This window comes from Squalius cephalus, assembly GCF_949319135.1.
Source record: "Squalius cephalus genome assembly, chromosome: 1".
NCBI classification, from domain to species: Eukaryota; Metazoa; Chordata; class Actinopteri; order Cypriniformes; family Leuciscidae; genus Squalius; species Squalius cephalus.
In genome coordinates, this window is record NC_137122.1 from 21,621,804 (window position 1) to 21,638,460 (window position 16,657).

The 16,657-nt window shown below is 40.1% G+C and overlaps 1 protein-coding gene across 2 annotated transcripts in view; it reads right to left on the reverse strand.

The window, feature by feature from the left end:
• myh9b (myosin, heavy chain 9b, non-muscle) overlaps positions 1 to 16,657 on the reverse strand; it is a 54,414-nt gene that overhangs the window by 7,661 nt on the left and 30,096 nt on the right. For both annotated transcript variants that reach the window (XM_079880525.1, XM_079880524.1), the window contains 17 exons: positions 14,608 to 14,795; positions 13,523 to 13,644; positions 13,346 to 13,415; positions 12,998 to 13,158; positions 12,027 to 12,135; positions 11,817 to 11,948; positions 11,124 to 11,330; positions 10,804 to 10,941; positions 10,556 to 10,679; positions 10,035 to 10,206; positions 7,359 to 7,571; positions 4,209 to 4,353; positions 3,911 to 4,117; positions 2,901 to 3,005; positions 2,664 to 2,816; positions 1,078 to 1,326; positions 86 to 298 (listed from right to left, as the gene is read on the reverse strand). In XM_079880525.1, the coding sequence (XP_079736651.1) occupies positions 86 to 298; positions 1,078 to 1,326; positions 2,664 to 2,816; positions 2,901 to 3,005; positions 3,911 to 4,117; positions 4,209 to 4,353; positions 7,359 to 7,571; positions 10,035 to 10,206; positions 10,556 to 10,679; positions 10,804 to 10,941; positions 11,124 to 11,330; positions 11,817 to 11,948; positions 12,027 to 12,135; positions 12,998 to 13,158; positions 13,346 to 13,415; positions 13,523 to 13,644; positions 14,608 to 14,795 (2,708 nt within the window). The remainder of the gene's footprint in view (positions 1 to 85; positions 299 to 1,077; positions 1,327 to 2,663; positions 2,817 to 2,900; positions 3,006 to 3,910; positions 4,118 to 4,208; positions 4,354 to 7,358; positions 7,572 to 10,034; positions 10,207 to 10,555; positions 10,680 to 10,803; positions 10,942 to 11,123; positions 11,331 to 11,816; positions 11,949 to 12,026; positions 12,136 to 12,997; positions 13,159 to 13,345; positions 13,416 to 13,522; positions 13,645 to 14,607; positions 14,796 to 16,657) is intronic.

A 16,657-nucleotide genomic window follows, 5' to 3' on the forward strand; every position in this document is an offset into this window, starting at 1 on the left:
AATAGAGTGCATAGTTTGAGGGCGTGGTGTAAGCAGGTGAACTGAGATGCAGCACAGGTTTGGTGGAACTGGAAAAGGCCCTTACGCTCTTGCCAACGTCGTCCTTTGAGGACACCAGGTCCTCCATCTCGGCGCGGAGCAGTTTGTTGGTTCGGTCCAGCTCCTCCTTCAGGTCGGTGACGGCCTCCAGCTCTCGGGCCAGTGCTAACACGCGGGTCTCCTTCTCACGGGCCTCGGCCTCGGCCCGGTCACGCTCCTCTGCGTATCGGGAGGAGATCGACTTCTCCTCCGCCAGCATCTGCAAAACACACGCACGTCAGGCACTCGCCACTCAGGTTCAGCTGGAAAACTACATCCCTTAAACTAAAATAAACACAAGTATTTTTAATTAAAAACTAATTAATATATTTGGAAAAAAAACTTTGGTATAACTACAAAAAAATTCTATTTGAAAAATGTGTAGTAAAAATGCAGGTCATTTACCTGACACAAAATATTTAAAATTGAGTTTATGAAAAATTACATTCCTAAAAAATATAAATATAAATATATATATATATATATATTAAATTAAAAACTACAACAAGGAAAATGTACAAAAACATTACTTTAAGGTATTTAAAAATACCTGATGTTGTTTTTGGATTTTTTTTTTTCAAGGATTAAAAAACACCTGATAAAATATTTTAAAATGACATCCCTAAAACAAATAAACTAAACAAAATTATTTATTTATTTTACTAGAAAATGTAAATTCATAAAATATATATTAAAAATGCACATCGTTTTAATATTTTATTCTTTTAAAGGAAATTTTAGAAAAAAATACATAAATTACTTTGTTACTAAATTTCTAAACTATACTTTGTAACTACATTACTAAAACTGAAAACAGCAAAACTAAAATAAATATAAAAATTAAAAGAAAATGAGTGAAAATGCTCAACACAACTAGAAAAAAACGCATATTAAAATGCCCATGTTGTTTAAAGATTACTTTGTCTTAGTTTAATTCATTTTTAAAGTTAAAATAGACATTGATTTGCAGTAGTTTGAGCTGATGTTCAGTCGTCTCACCTGGTCGAACTTCTTCTGCTTCTTCTCCAGGTTGGACACGATCTGCCGGAGGTGGTCCTGGTCCACCAGCATGTCGTCCAGCTCCTGCTGTAAGCGGGTCTTGGTCTTGTCCAGCTTGTCGAAGGCGGAGCATCTCTCGTCCAGACGCTGCGTCACACTCTCCAGATCTCGCTGAACACGCTTCTTCGTCTCCTCAGCGCTCTCCAGAGAGCCCGCCTCCAGCTCCATCTTCTTCTTCATGTCCACCAGCTGCACCACACACACACACACACTCAGAGAGTCAGTGTGTAATGAGACTTATTACACTGTTGCATATATTCATGCATCAAATACATTTGTACCATTAAAAAAGTTGAAAAACAATAGCATGCACTACACAGTATAGACTTAACAGTATGCTATTTTTTTGGCTAAAAAAGCCATTTTAGCAGCATGAAAAGAGTAGAAGTTAAAAAAAAATCATAATACCATTAAAATAAAGAAAATGATCTAATTTAACAAAACAATTCATTGCAAAAATTATAAAAAATAAAGCTATTCTATAAGTTATATATTCCTATTTTCTATAAGCTATTCTATTCCACAATCATTTGTGTTCACGAAAAATCAGACCATTAATGAATCATTTAGACCACTTTATGAACAGAACCGACTGAAAAACAAATCTACAGCAGATCAAATTCTATTTTCACTATTGAACTTTCAATGAATTTCCACAATCATTTGTGTTTTACAAATAACAATCTACAACAAATTTCTATAGTTTCTATAAAAATTCTATAGTGGAATTCCATAATCATTTGTGTTCACTGGAGAAGGATAAAAAAGCCATTTTGATTCAGACCTTTAATGAATCATTCAGACCACTTTATGAACAGAACCAACTCAAATGAACACATCAAATTCTATAGTGAAAATTCTATATTCACTATAGAATTTTCAATGAATTTCCATAATCATGTGTGTTAAAAAAGCCATTTTGATTCAGACCACTTTATAACCAGAACCAACTAAAATTAACAATCTACAACAAATTTCTATAGTTTCTATAAAAATTCTATAGTGGAATTCCACAATCATTTTTGTTCACTGGAAAAGGATAAAAAAAAAAACATTTTGATTCAGACCTTTAATGAATCATTCAGACCACTTTATGAACAGAACCAACTCAAATGAACAAATTAAATTCTAATCAAATTCTATAGTGAAAATTCTATATTCACTATAGAATTTTCAATGAATTTCCATAATCATGTGTGTTAAAAAAGCTATTTTGATTCAGACCACTTTATAACCAGAACTGACTCAAATTAACAAATCTAATCAACTTCTGTGGTGAAAATTCTATATTCACTACATCATTCAGAACATTTTATGAACAGAACCGACTCAAATGAACAAAAATCACCCAGAAATCAAACATTACTACAGCTAGCAAAGTGAATTTCACTTTGTTACACCACGTAAGCTCTAAACTAGAGACATTCGTTTGTTTTGAGGATGTTTCAGACAGTTCTGATGAACTATTTTAGAACAGAGCACAACTATAGAATTGTGTAGAGCACTAGAGTTGCGTGTGTGTGTACCTGCGCCTGCATGGTGTTGAGCTGCTTCTCCAGGTTCCTCTTGGCCTCCTCCTCCTCCTCCAGCTGCTCCTTCAGGCTGTTCTGCTCGTCCTCCAGCTGACGCAGACGTGTGTTCAGAGACAACTTCTGACGCGTCTCCTCCTGAAGCACTTCCTGCAGACACACACACACTCAGGTGAGCGACACACCCCTGCAGGAGTATCCCATGATCCCTCAGTGTTGTTCCCTCATGTGTACCTGCACGTCCTGCAGCTGCGACTCTACGGTGGACCAGTCCTTCGTGGCTTTGATGGACTTCCCTTCGGCTTCACTCAGCAGACTGTTGACGTTATCCAGCTCCAGCTGAAGAGGAAGATGAGCATTAATATTACAATAACCACTTAAACACAAGTTCAAATGGAATATCATCAGATCTAGAGTGTAAAAAAAGTGGTCGAAATAAAACACTTAATAAATAAAGGTGAAATATTTTATGTTATGTGACCATAGACCGTTACCAGAGGACCAGGGACATGCGAATGTGTCGTTAAATTATTGAAATAATAACTTAAATTATCCAAGGTACTTCCAGAAAATATTTCACGGGTGACTAAAGTATGGAAGCCCATTTTTGCTACAAAAATCATGCTTTGGTAAATCGTAACTATAACATACAAAGTAGAAGTTATGACAAAAATTGATGTGATATTATATGCATGATTATTATTATTATTATTATTATTATGACAAATAGTTGAAATTGTGACATTCAAAGATGAAATTACTACAGAAAATTGAAATTAAGACATAAGACAGTAAATCAAAATTCTAACATAAATAGTGATTGTTGACTTACAAACTTCTGTGATCATAATCAACTCATAATTACATCTGTGAAAAGTCAAATTATGACATAAAAAGTCAAATTTTGTAAAAAAAACCAAAAAAACAACATTATTTTGACTTTTAATGTTATAATTTTGACTTTTCATCTCATGATTTTGCCGTTTTATGTCAGAATTTCAACATTTTATGCCAATTAAGATTTACCAAAGCATGATTTTTTTTTTCTTACGTGGCAGTTTGGAAATCACTGAAATATATATATATATATATATATATATATATATATATATTTTTTTTTTTTTATTTCTTTTTGTATTTATTCACGTTGAGTCTCTTGTGGCCTGTTGATTTAAATCTGTTGTTCACTAGTGTTTTCTAACATGAGCATTCTGCAGTGTAAGTGTGTTGTTGTTGTTGCGCACCTGCATCTTGTTGACTCTCTCGGCCAGTTCAAGCCTCTGTCTCTCGCTCTCGGCGTGTTTGACCTGCAGCTCCTGCACCTGTGTCTCTGCTTTCTTCCTGCGGTGCTCAGACTCTCCTTTACCCTGCATGAGCGTCTGCAGCTCGATCTGCAGCTCGTTCCTCTCCGACTCCAGAGCCTGCTTCGTCTTCTCCACCGACACCTTGTTCTGTCCACAGAGACCAGCGAGAGAGAGTGAGTGAGGACACAGAAGCGCATGCGTGTGACTGATCTCAGGTGTGTGTGAGTGTGTGTCTTACCCGTTTGACCTGCTCCAGCTGCTCGTTGAGCTCGTCAAAGGCCTGACCGTGTTTCTGCCGCATCTCAGCCACAAGCTGCTCGTGAACCTTAGCCTCGTCCTCCAGAGTCTTCTTCAGATGAGCCACTTCAGTCTCACGCTTCGTCCTGCACCAAACACACACACGCGTGAGGAACGTCAGCCAAATTCAACCAAACTCTGATGACAATTTACATATTTGTTTTTAAAGGTGTTCAAAAAAACTGAGAATATAAAATGGTCTTTGCACTGACTGTAAAAATGGACATTACATTTCCACTGTTGTAAAATCAGCTATATTGAATTATTATTTTCGTATTATTATTGACTATTTTAACTGTACTTCGAACATTTTAAATAGACTTATAAAATTAAGAACTGTAATGCAGTTGTATTGTTATACAAAAAATGAATCTCTAAAAGTAAAAAAAAAAAAAAAAAAAAATTATATATAGATATATACAGTGAGGAAAATAAGTATTTGAACACCCTGCTATTTTGCAAGTTCTCCCACTTGGAAATCATGGAGGGATCTGAAATTGTCATCGTAGGTGCATGTCCACTGTGAGAGACATAATCTAAAAAAAAAAATCCAGAAATCACAATATATGATTTTTTAACTATTTATTTGTATGATACAGCTGCAAATAAGTATTTGAACACCTGTCTATCAGCTAGAATTCTGACCCTCAAAGACCTGTTAGTCTGCCTTTAAAATATCCACCTCCACTCCATTTATTATCCTAAATTAGATGCACCTGTTTGAGGTCGTTAGCTGCATAAAGACACCTGTCCACCCCATACAATCAGTAAGAATCCAACTACTAACATGGCCAAGACCAAAGAACTGTCCAAAGACACTAGAGACAAAATTGTACACCTCCACAAGGCTGGAAAGGGCTACGGGGAAATTGCCAAGCAGCTTGGTGAAAAAAGGTCCACTGTTGGAGCAATCATTAGAAAATGGAAGAAGCTAAACATGACTGTCAATCTCCCTCGGACTGGGGCTCCATGCAAGATCTCACCTCGTGGGGTCTCAATGATCATAAGAAAGGTGAGAAATCAGCCCAGAACTACACAGGAGGAGCTGGTCAATGACCTGAAAAGAGCTGGGACCACCGTTTCCAAGGTTACTGTTGGTAATACACTAAGACCTCATGGTTTGAAATCATGCATGGCACGGAAGGTTCCCCTGCTTAAACCAGCACATGTCAAGGCCTGTCTTAAGTTTGCCAATGACCATTTGGATGATCCAGAAGAGTCATGGGAGAAAGTCATGTGGTCAGATGAGACCAAAATAGAACTTTTTGGTCATAATTCCACTAAACGTGTTTGGAGGAAGAAGAATGATGAGTACCATCCCAAGAACACCATCCTACTGTGAAGCATGGGGGTGGTAGCATCATGCTTTGGGGGTGTTTTTCTGCACATGGGACAGGGCGACTGCACTGTATTAAGGAGAGGATGACCAGGGCCATGTATTGCGAGATTTTGGGGAACAACCTCCTTCCCCTCAGTTAGAGCATTGAAGATGGGTCGAGGCTGAGTCTTCCAACATGACAATGACCCGAAGCACACAGCCAGGATAACCAAGGAGTGGCTCTGTAAGAAGCATATCAAGGTTCTGGCGTGGCCTAGCCAGTCTCCAGACCTAAACCCAATAGAGAATCTTTGGAGGAAGCTCAAACTCCGTGTTTCTCAGCGACAGCCCAGAAACCTGACTGATCTAGAGAAGATCTGTGTGGAGGAGTGGGCCAAAATCCCTCCTGCAGTGTGTGCAAACCTGGTGAAAAACTACAGGAAACGTTTGACCTCTGTAATTGCAAACAAAGGCTACTGTACCAAATATTAACATTGATTTTCTCAGGTGTTCAAATACTTATTTGCAGCTGTATCATACAAATAAATAGTAAAAAAATCATACATTGTGATTTCTGGATTTTTTTTTTTAGATTATGTCTCTCACAGTGGACATGCACCTACGATGACAATTTCAGACCCCTCCATGATTTCTAAGTGGGAGAACTTGCAAAATAGCAGGGTGTTCAAATACTTATTTTCCTCACTGTATATATATAATTTTTTTTTTTTTTTTACTTTTAGAGATTCATTTTTTGTATAACAATACAACTGCATTACAGTCATAATGTTAAATTAATGATTATCAAATAAAAAATATAAAAATATAATAGTCAAATTGAGCTATTATTTTCATGTTATTACTTTAATACCTTAAAAACTGCAATGTAATTGGACTGTTAAATAAAAAATGAATATCTAATAAGATAAAAATATAATAATAATAAAATTACTATTAGTTTCTTATTTTAATTATTATTATGTAACTAGTTATACAAATCTAGAATACAATTGTACTGTTACACTAAGAAGTAGTATCTAATAAAAAAGAAATATAGTAATAAAAATAAAATTAAGTTATTATTTTCATATTATTATTATTACTACAATAAAAATGAAGAATTGCAATGAAATTCTACAGTTAAATTAAAAATGAATATCTAATCAAATAAAAAAATATAATAATAAAATATAAATAAAATGAATGTTTTTATGTGATCACTATTTAACTCCAGGTATAAATTAAGAATTCTAATGCTGTTACATGATTGTACTGTTACATGAAAAATAATATCTAATAAAATTAAAAATTATGAAATTTATTAATAATAATAATAATATTTTTTTTATAAAATACAATTTTTCATATTACTATTATTTTAACTAATAAAAATTAAGAATTGCAATGCAAAATTGTACTGTTAAATAATATCTAATAAAATATAATAAAATAAAATATTTTTATATTATTATTATTTAAACTGATTATGAAAAAAAATGAAGAGCTAAATGTAATGGTAAAGTAAAAAGAATGTTCAATAATACATTTAAATAATATTGTAATTATTATATGCTATAATAGTAAAAATACTAAATTTGATTTTTATTTATTTTTACTTTTTTACTTTTGCATGTAAAACCGTTCAAGCTTTTCATTTTGACTGCAGACCTTTAAGTGTCAGGTTCTGGAGAAAAGCTGAAACTTTCTCGGTGAGAATGCGTGTGTGTGTGTATGAGTGTGTGTGTTTGTGTGTGTGTGTGTGTGTGTGCTGACCTGAGCTCCTGCTGCGCGGCTGTGGAGTCGAGTGTGTCCTCCAGCTCAGTCTTCAGGGCCTCCAGCTCCTCTCCCAGGTCCCGCCGGTGTTTCTCAGCTTTGGTTCGAGCGTTCCGCTCCAGCTCCAGGTCTTCCTGAAGTTCACTCAGCTGAGCCTCCAGCTCGCGGATCTTCTTCTGTGCCAGGTTCTTCTGCGCAGCTTCCTCCTCGATCCTGGTGTGAAACAGTAACAGTCAGACACACACGCAGAACATAGACTGGGAAAAAAGATGGACGACGCTTCACTCTCTTCCATTGGTGAAAAGTGAAGCCGCCAAAGTCCTAATACGGCCCTGACACATTGTGCTGATTTGGGACCTGATTCTTCAGTAGTGAACGTGAAGTGGACATTATATTGTGGATATTAAGGTCCCGCCCCTCACTCACACTCTCAAAGTTTACTTCACAGCAACTCATTGTGTCAGTGTGAAATAAACAGTTATGGACATGCAGAAATTAAAGTTGAAGCTCCAATCTCCTCCCGAAAAATCCCCTAAAAAAGTCCATTGGTGCCTCAGTGACACTTCGTTTAGAGAAGCTGTCAATCACAGCTGTCAATCATGGCGTCACATTCCTGTGTTTATAGCATCAAATAACTAACTAAGACCAAACTTATTTTTAAAAAACAAACGCTTAAACTTACATCAGCATGATAAAACTACCTAAAATGACAGAAAATATCTTTGGAAAAACTGTATTTGAAGTGTAATTTGATTGTTTAGTTTCCCTCGCGTCCATTAGACTTCCCGAGGAGGGCGGGGTTTATGAGCTGTGGGGGGGGGGGCTGTACTGGGACCAGCCACCGGGGGGCGATCGAGACTCAGGGTTTATGAGCTGTACTGGGACCAGCCACCGGGGGGCGGTCGAGACTCAGGGTTTATGAGCTGTACTGGGACCAGCCACCGGGGGGCGATCGAGAGTCAGGGTTTATGAGCTGTACTGAGACCAGCCACCGGGGGGCGATCGAGACTCGGGGTTTATGAGCTGTACTGGGACCAGCCACCGGGGGGCGATCGAGACTCAGGGTTTATGAGCTGTACTGGGACCAGCCACCGGGGGGCGATCGAGACTCAGGGTTTATGAGCTGTACTGGGACCAGCCACCGGGGGGCGATCGAGAGTCAGGGTTTATGAGCTGTACTGAGACCAGCCACCGGGGGGCGATCGAGACTCGGGGTTTATGAGCTGTACTGGGACCAGCCACCGGGGGGCGATCGAGACTCAGGGTTTATGAGCTGTACTGGGACCAGCCACCGGGGGGGCGATCGAGAGTCAGGGTTTATGAGCTGTACTGGGACCAGCCACCGGGGGGCGATCGAGACTCGGGGTTTATGAGCTGTACTGGGACCAGCCACCGGGGGGCGATCGAGACTCAGGGTTTATGAGCTGTACTGGGACCAGCCACCGGGGGGGCGATCGAGAGTCAGGGTTTATGAGCTGTACTGGGACCAGCCACCAGGGGGCGATCGAGACTCGGGGTTTATGAGCTGTACTGGGACCAGCCACCAGGGGGCGATCGAGACTCTGGGTTTATGAGCTGTACTGGGACCAGCCACCGGGGGGCGATCGAGACTCAGGGTTTATGAGCTGTACTGGGACCAGCCACCGGGGGGCGATCGAGACTCAGGGTTTATGAGCTGTACTGGGACCAGCCACCGGGGGGCGATCGAGACTCAGGGTTTATGAGCTGTACTGGGACCAGCCACCGGGGGGCGATGGAGACTCAGGGTTTATGAGCTGTACTGGGACCAGCCACCGGGGGGCGATGGAGAGTCAGGGTATATGAGCTGTACTGGGACCAGCCACCGGGGGGCGATTGAGAGTCAGGGTATATGAGCTGTACTGGGACCAGCCACTGGGGGGCAATCGAGACGCTTTGGCTTCACTTTTCAGGACTTGAATCAGACAGGTGAAGGATATGTTGATACCGTACAACAGCGTAGCTCTCTGCTTCACTACCGTAGTACGATGCATCGTTGAAGACATCAACTAGCTAGTCACGACTGTTTCCCGAAACCGTATTGTCGTAAATTGGTCGTTCAACCACGTTGGTTCATGATGTCACTCAGGTGTTGTGTAATAACTACTTTTAGTGAATCTGTTTGAGATCCAATTAACGCTACATGTTTTGCTATAAATTACGGACATGACATCTGAGGACTATTTCTAATTTTTCTCAGTTATTTTGCTTTATTTCCAGATTCAGTCATAGGCTCGTTCTTACATAGTAGACTCTTCAAAAACAGTGCTTTAAATCTCTTGACAAACTAAAGACGTAAATGACATTTGTATGTATTCTAATTAAAAGATTGTACTGAATGTCAGCTTGCTTATTTGGCTCAAGATGAGGATTTATTGAGTCCACATGTCATGCAAACAAGAAACTAGGCCTATGCTTCTAATCACAGGTCGAGAGCTGTCGTTCCAAACACACAACTTTGCGATGCTGTTTGTGAATGTGTGTTAGAACGATGTTTTTGGGAAACACAGACTTGTTGAACTGCTGATAACGACAGAACTTGCGACCGTAGTTGAAACTAATGATGCTATCGGGAAAGACACCCCAGGAATGCAGCGGTTCCTGATCGTGATTGTCTCCTGTAGGTCAGCTAACACACACACAAAAACACACACACACCTGGCCAGTGCCGCCTGCAGCTCCTCCTCCTTCTTGGCGAGCTGCGCTCTGAGTTCAGCGATCTGGGCCTGTAGTTCTGCGATCTGATCCGTCAGCTCCGTGGAGTCGCCCTCCAGCTTCCTGCGGTTCTTCTCCAGCTCCTGACGCTGCTTCTCCTCACGACGCAGACGGTCTAACACACACACACAGACAACTCAGCACAACTTATCCTGTATCAATCCTGGCAATCCTCCACCAAATCACATCACTGTTAGCCAGTGCCTGATTTCTTCATAGCATCTATGTGTAGTTAATACACACTATAAACAAACATATGATAAACTATATATACTTTATACATTATGAATTATATGCATTATGCTCTATTTTACATGACTTGAACATTATGAATTGGATCAATGAATAAACATAAAAGTACAATAAACGTTAAATGCTGATTTTATAGCCCTGATCAAAAAGCCTAACTTTAGTTTCTGCTCGTGTTTTGCTAACAGCGTCAGGATCTGAGGTTCTGCACTCACCCTCCAGGTCTGTGATCATGGCCTCGTGTTTGTTCTTCAGCTTCTGCAGGCTCTTGGACTTCTCCTCCTCCTCGGCCAGGTTGGTGGTGAACTCAGAGACTCGCTCCTCCAGAAGCTTCTTCTCCTGCAGGAGCAGCACACACACACACACACACACACACACACACACACACACACAACAGTGAGGAAAACCACCAGCGTTTGAACACAACATCTAAACCAGCGCGCGTGTGTGTGTGGAGACAGACCTTGGACAGCTTGTTGTTCTGGTCGTCCAGGATCATCACTTCATCCTCGGTTTTCTTGAGCTTGGCCTCCATCGTGACCTTCTCCAGCTGCAGCTTCTGTCGGGCGGCTTCCTCCTCGTCCAGCTGCTGCTCCAGATCCTGTGGGACCAAAACACACACACGTTCATCACTCAGCCAATCGCAGACACACACCTGAGCCCGTTCCTGAGAGTACAACGCTCTTTAATTCAATTCAATTCACATTTATTTGTATTAAGTAATGTATTTCAGAAATGTAGAATGCAGAAACACTGAGCACATTGAAGTAATGAATACTTTACCGCGATGTTCTGCTGCATCTTCTTCTTCTCCGTCTGCAGGTGATTGGCTCGCTCCTCCTCTTCCTCCACGCGAGCCTCCAGGTCGTGCAGGATCTCCTCCAGCTCCTGCTTCTTGGCCACCAGGCGGTTCCTCATCTCGTCGGCCTCGGCACACAGATCCATCTCCGCCTGCAGCTGCTCCTGCAGCGCCATCTTCTCCGCACTCAGCTGGAGACACAAGCACAGCGCTCACATTACCACTGGAGCCGCACATCATTATACCACATTCATTAACTATATACTACAGCTGCACCATTTCATTGTTAAAAAAATGGCGAAATGTAATTAAACAAGTGAAGTCTTTATGAGTCACTGAATCATTTGTTCAAAATCGCTGATTCATTCAGTAATGAAACAAGTTATGAGTAAGTCATTGAATCATTCATTCAAGAGATTTGTTTAAAAAATTGCTGATTCATTCAGTTTGTCTATTCAGAATCGTGAGAATCATGATTTAAAAAAAAAATCATGATTCTCAATTTATCCAGAACCGTGCATCTCTATTATATACTATATAATTAATGTAAAATATAGCACTAAATATATATATATATATATATATATATATATATATATATATATACACACTGTTATGTATACAATGTACTGTTATGTATATTATGTATATGTATATACTGTTAATGCGCTTCACACCTGCTTCTGTTTGACCTCGAGCTCCTGCAGCTGCTGCTCAGCGAACTGCTGCTTCTCCCGAACCTTGTGCAGCTCGTCGTCTTTGGCCTGCATCTCCTCTTCCTGTCGGCTCACCTGCAGCAGCGGCTTCACCTGAAACACACACAGGGCATCAGTAAAGAACACACATCAGGCACATCTGAACACCTGTGAGTGTGTGAGTGTATTAACCTTGGTGAAGAGTCTCCACCACTGCCAGTTCCTGAGCTTCAGGTAAGCAGCGCAGTTCCTCTGGATCACTCTCATGGCCGTCAGCTGCTGCTGTCTCTTAGCGAACGCCCTGCGCAACACACACACGCACAGTTCAGCACCACATGACATCAATATTAGGGATGGACATTTCAAGCCAAAATAATATTGCTGGGAATTATTTGATTATTATTCGAAAAATCGCACCTCTCCCCCACATGCTCACTGGTAAAACGCGTTCGCTCAAATTCCGCTCAGACATTAAATTTCTCTGCACTGTGGGCTAATATACGTGTTGTACTCATTAAAGAAAGCGCATTTAGTTTCATATTTATGTTTAAATAATATGTTATATTTCAATTTCATCTATGCTGATTATATGAAAAGTGAACAGCATGAGTAAGATAGAATCATAAGATGCGCATTATATCGGGAGACACATGGAGTGGGTCAGACGTGATTTTGACCACTTCATTAAGTTTTGTTTTGTAGAAAGCCTTTCTTTAAAGTGAATTTCGAGTCAGTAGCGTCAACCGACATCGACACAGAAACCACTAGTTTATTAATAAACAATTAAAATGTCTCCTTGCTATATTTTACATTCATAATCATTACTTTTGCCGGTTCTTTGTGACAGCTTTGTGGTGCGTTTCGTCACCCTCTGGTCAGAAAACATGGGGATTTTTTTAGATCATAATCGCACAACCTATTTGATATTCTATAATTAAATCAACTAATCGAATATTCGAAAATCGTGACTCATCCCTAATCAATATCGCTGTTTTATGGATTACCACATAGAAACGTCCCTCCACCTGATACCAACTGCCTCTGACTAGCAATCATTTTGTCACTGGATTGTGCACTTGTTCTGTTTTCATTTTTGAGTAATTATTGTGTAAAACAAGTGTTCATCTAACTAAGCTGTATTATGTGTGTGTCGTAAGGCTCACTTGCGGGCGACGTATCCACGGCACCAGGCCTGGAAGTTGATGATGACGTCGGTGATCTTCATGTCCCGCTCTTCTTCGAGGTGAGCCAGGACTCCAGCACGGAAAAACACCTTGCTCTGTCCGATTCGGTACAGGTTGGGATCCAGCTCCAGCGCTTTGATCTGAGACACGGATGAAGAGCTTATATTTAAAAACTATTTCTTAATTGATTAATTAACTTTCCACTAACTCCATGCAGTTCCCTCACCAACCACCAGGGGTTTGCAAACCCCAGTTTCAGAAACCCTGTGCTAAAGTCACACCAGACGCCTTCAAACCGGTTTATTTCAAATAATAAATTGGTCTCACCATCAGCACACAAGCCTGTTTGCCATCCATGAAGCCCTTGGGAATGGCGTTGGGAGTGAGGATTTCATACCTGAGCGAAAAAACACAAACCACCATTAACACCAGTGAAAAAACACAATCAGGCCAGAACTAGTTCAGTTAGATTTAGTTTGTAACAGATGCTACATATACAGATACCTCTGTCTGAACTCCTGGAAGACGATGCGGTTGGGGAATCCCTGTCTGCAGATTCGGATGCCCTCCAGCACACCGTTACACCGCAGCTGATCCAGAACCAGATGAGGGTCCAGCTTACCCGCCTGAGACGGGCCGAGACACAAAACACACACGTTAGTGATGAATTCAGGATACATTAAGCCTAAATACTTCAGTTATGCGTACACTAAAGCAAGAAGTTGACGTAATAGTACTTTTTTGCAGTACTCAGTTGGTCCACAAGCCAGTGTTGCCAACTTAGCGACTTTGGCGTTAGATTTAGCGACTTTACAAACCAAAAGCGCCTACAACGTTTTGGACTGCTGGTTAACATGCATAGTCAGTCACTGTATCATACTCGGGAACAGCTTTATTGGATATTCTGCTATTTTATTGTTAAAGTCCCCCTGTGGTGAAAATTTTAATGTTGTTTATATGTCTGTGTAGTGTTTTTAATATGCTTTAAGACAAACCATGTGTAAATTCATAAGTCGACACCATTGCTGAGTATTTTCTCCTTAAAACTGCAGTGAACTAAAGACAGTCAAGCACTACTTTTTTGGTTTTTAAGGACTACAATCAGAGATCTCACTCAAAAGATAACTTTATTACCTTCAAATTAAAAAGGTAAATAGATAAATAAAAAACAGTACAAATAAAATGCTGCAAATGCAATGACTGTGGTAACTTTAGCCATTGAAAGGAAACTATGACATCGCTTTCCTTATTCAAACTGATTTTTTTTTCTCATTAATATGATTGACCTAAAAAAATGAAAGTTGTATCATATACTTGGATTTAAGGAATATTCAGCTCATAGCCATGCGAAATGGCTCTATATCAATATCAGACGGGCTGCAGCGTTCACTTTGTGTGAAAAGATAGTTTAATCAATAAAATTAAACACTAATTTCAAATGTATTGTCTTTCAATAATTAACTCACTTTTCAAGTACCTTTTCATAAATATGTCTGTTTTGAAGGGTTTTCCAGGACTTAAATTCAAGCACTTTAAGCTCCTTGTATGAACCATTGAAATAATGATCTTTCTTCACAATCTTTTCGTACCTTTTTCTCGTGGTTGGGAATGATGCAGCGGACGAAGTTGGGGTTGGTGTTTCTGAGGGTGGCCATGAGTTTGGAGAGCTGCTCCTTATAGAGCTGACCGACCGTCCTAAACATTCCTTTACGGGTCTTAAACGCTCCCGGCAGCTCCGACATCCCGGCGACTTTATCCAGGCCCACGATACGGTCCACTGAGACAGAGAGAGAGACAGAGAGAGAGAGAGAGGGTCACTGCGCTGCACAACGCTTCATCTCCAGCATGCAGTCGGGTCATGATGATGTGAAAACTTCCCACGGTTCAGTGGGTCAAACACACGTCAGCACTGGTGACAAAACCACAGACACACACGATGCTGGTGAAGAGTGTAGGGGAAACACACACGGGAAAACGGATCCAACTCAATGCAGTGCAGGTGACACGTACGTACGTGTGTGTGTGTGTGTTTGTGTTTGTGTGTGTGTGAGTGAGTGTTCATGGGTCCAAAATAAACACTCACCTCGTTCATGAAAACACCAGTTGGACTGAATGACACAAACTTCAGAACAATTACGAACAATTCATTCTCCTCGTGTTTCATGAATGAGGCTCAATGAGCACAAAAATGTGCAAGTAAAACAAATGTTTTCAGTTTGCCGCTGCTTTTCAATAAGCAGGACATGGTTTAAATTTGACCATGTAGGAATGACAGTCTGGTATTTTGTTGCTTTTTAAATCAAATTAGACAGGCAAGGACAGGCAGTTTTTACCTTTTGTTTAGATGGAAAACGTAAGAAATGAAAAGTAATTTTATACAAACTGCATTTTTTTTCTATTTGAAGCAAATATATTAGGCAGAAAACTTGCATTGCACATGACATTACATGTTTTTGTGGGTCTGGCTAGTTTACAATTCTATACAAGTAATATAAAAAAGTGGAAAAACAGCTAAATGTTTATTATTTAATAGAATAATTATCATTATTTTCACAGAGCAAAAATTAATTTCCAAATTTTTTATAAACCCACCATTGTCAGGTTTGGTAGAAGTGAACTTTTGAACCCTGTGTGTGTGCGCGCGTGTGTGTGTGTGTGTGTGTGTAACTGCATACTGTGGTCATGTTTCACGAGTGAGAACAGAACCAAACCCATGCAGTTTATACCCATTTCTGCAGTACCACAGACCAACAGCGGGGGCGCCAAAGCACACTATTACACAGAGAGGAGAGACAGCAGAAATATCAGAGAAAAAAAACATTATCAACACCTCGGAGAAACACAGTCACACAGGACAGCTGATGGATGGATGGAGGAGGAAAAGAAAGTCACGGGAGAGAGAAAAATCAAGAGAGACGTCACCTGGTTCTAAATGAAGGAATGGAAAACGCTGATAGAAATAAGCTCTCTGACATTTCTGGACCTCTGAGAGACGGACAGATGGAGACGGAGTGTACAGAGGTCCAGGAGGACAAGAAAAAAAGGCACGCACGGATGGATGGATGAAAACAGAGGACCAAACACCAGACGATACGAGCAGAAGAGAACAAATCCAGTGAGTTTCACCGATTTTGCCATGAAAAAGGAGGCCAGAGTCTAAATGCATCAGTCATTGTTCAGCTTCGCGTCAACATTTCTCCATCAACCTGCAGAATTAAAAATTCCTGATAATTTACTCTCCCTCACGTCATCCGAGATGTTCATGTCTTTCTTTCTTTGGTTGAAAAGAAATTAAGGTTTTTGAGAAAAACATTCTAGGATTTTTCTCCATATAGACACAATCCCAGCCGAGGAATAAGAGTCTTATCTAGCCAAACCATCGGCCATTTTCTAATTAATTTTCTAATTAATGAATTTTTTTTTAATAAAACGAGTGATGGTTTGTCTAGATAAGACTCTTATTCCTCGTCTGGGATTGTGTGGAGACTTTGAAGCTGCACTGAAACTGACATTTGGACCTTCACGCCATTGAAGTCACTATATGGAGAAAAATCCTGGCATGTTTTCCTCAAAAAACTTCATTTCTTTTCGAGAAAGAAAGAAAGACATGAACATCTTGGATGACGTGGGCGTGAGTAA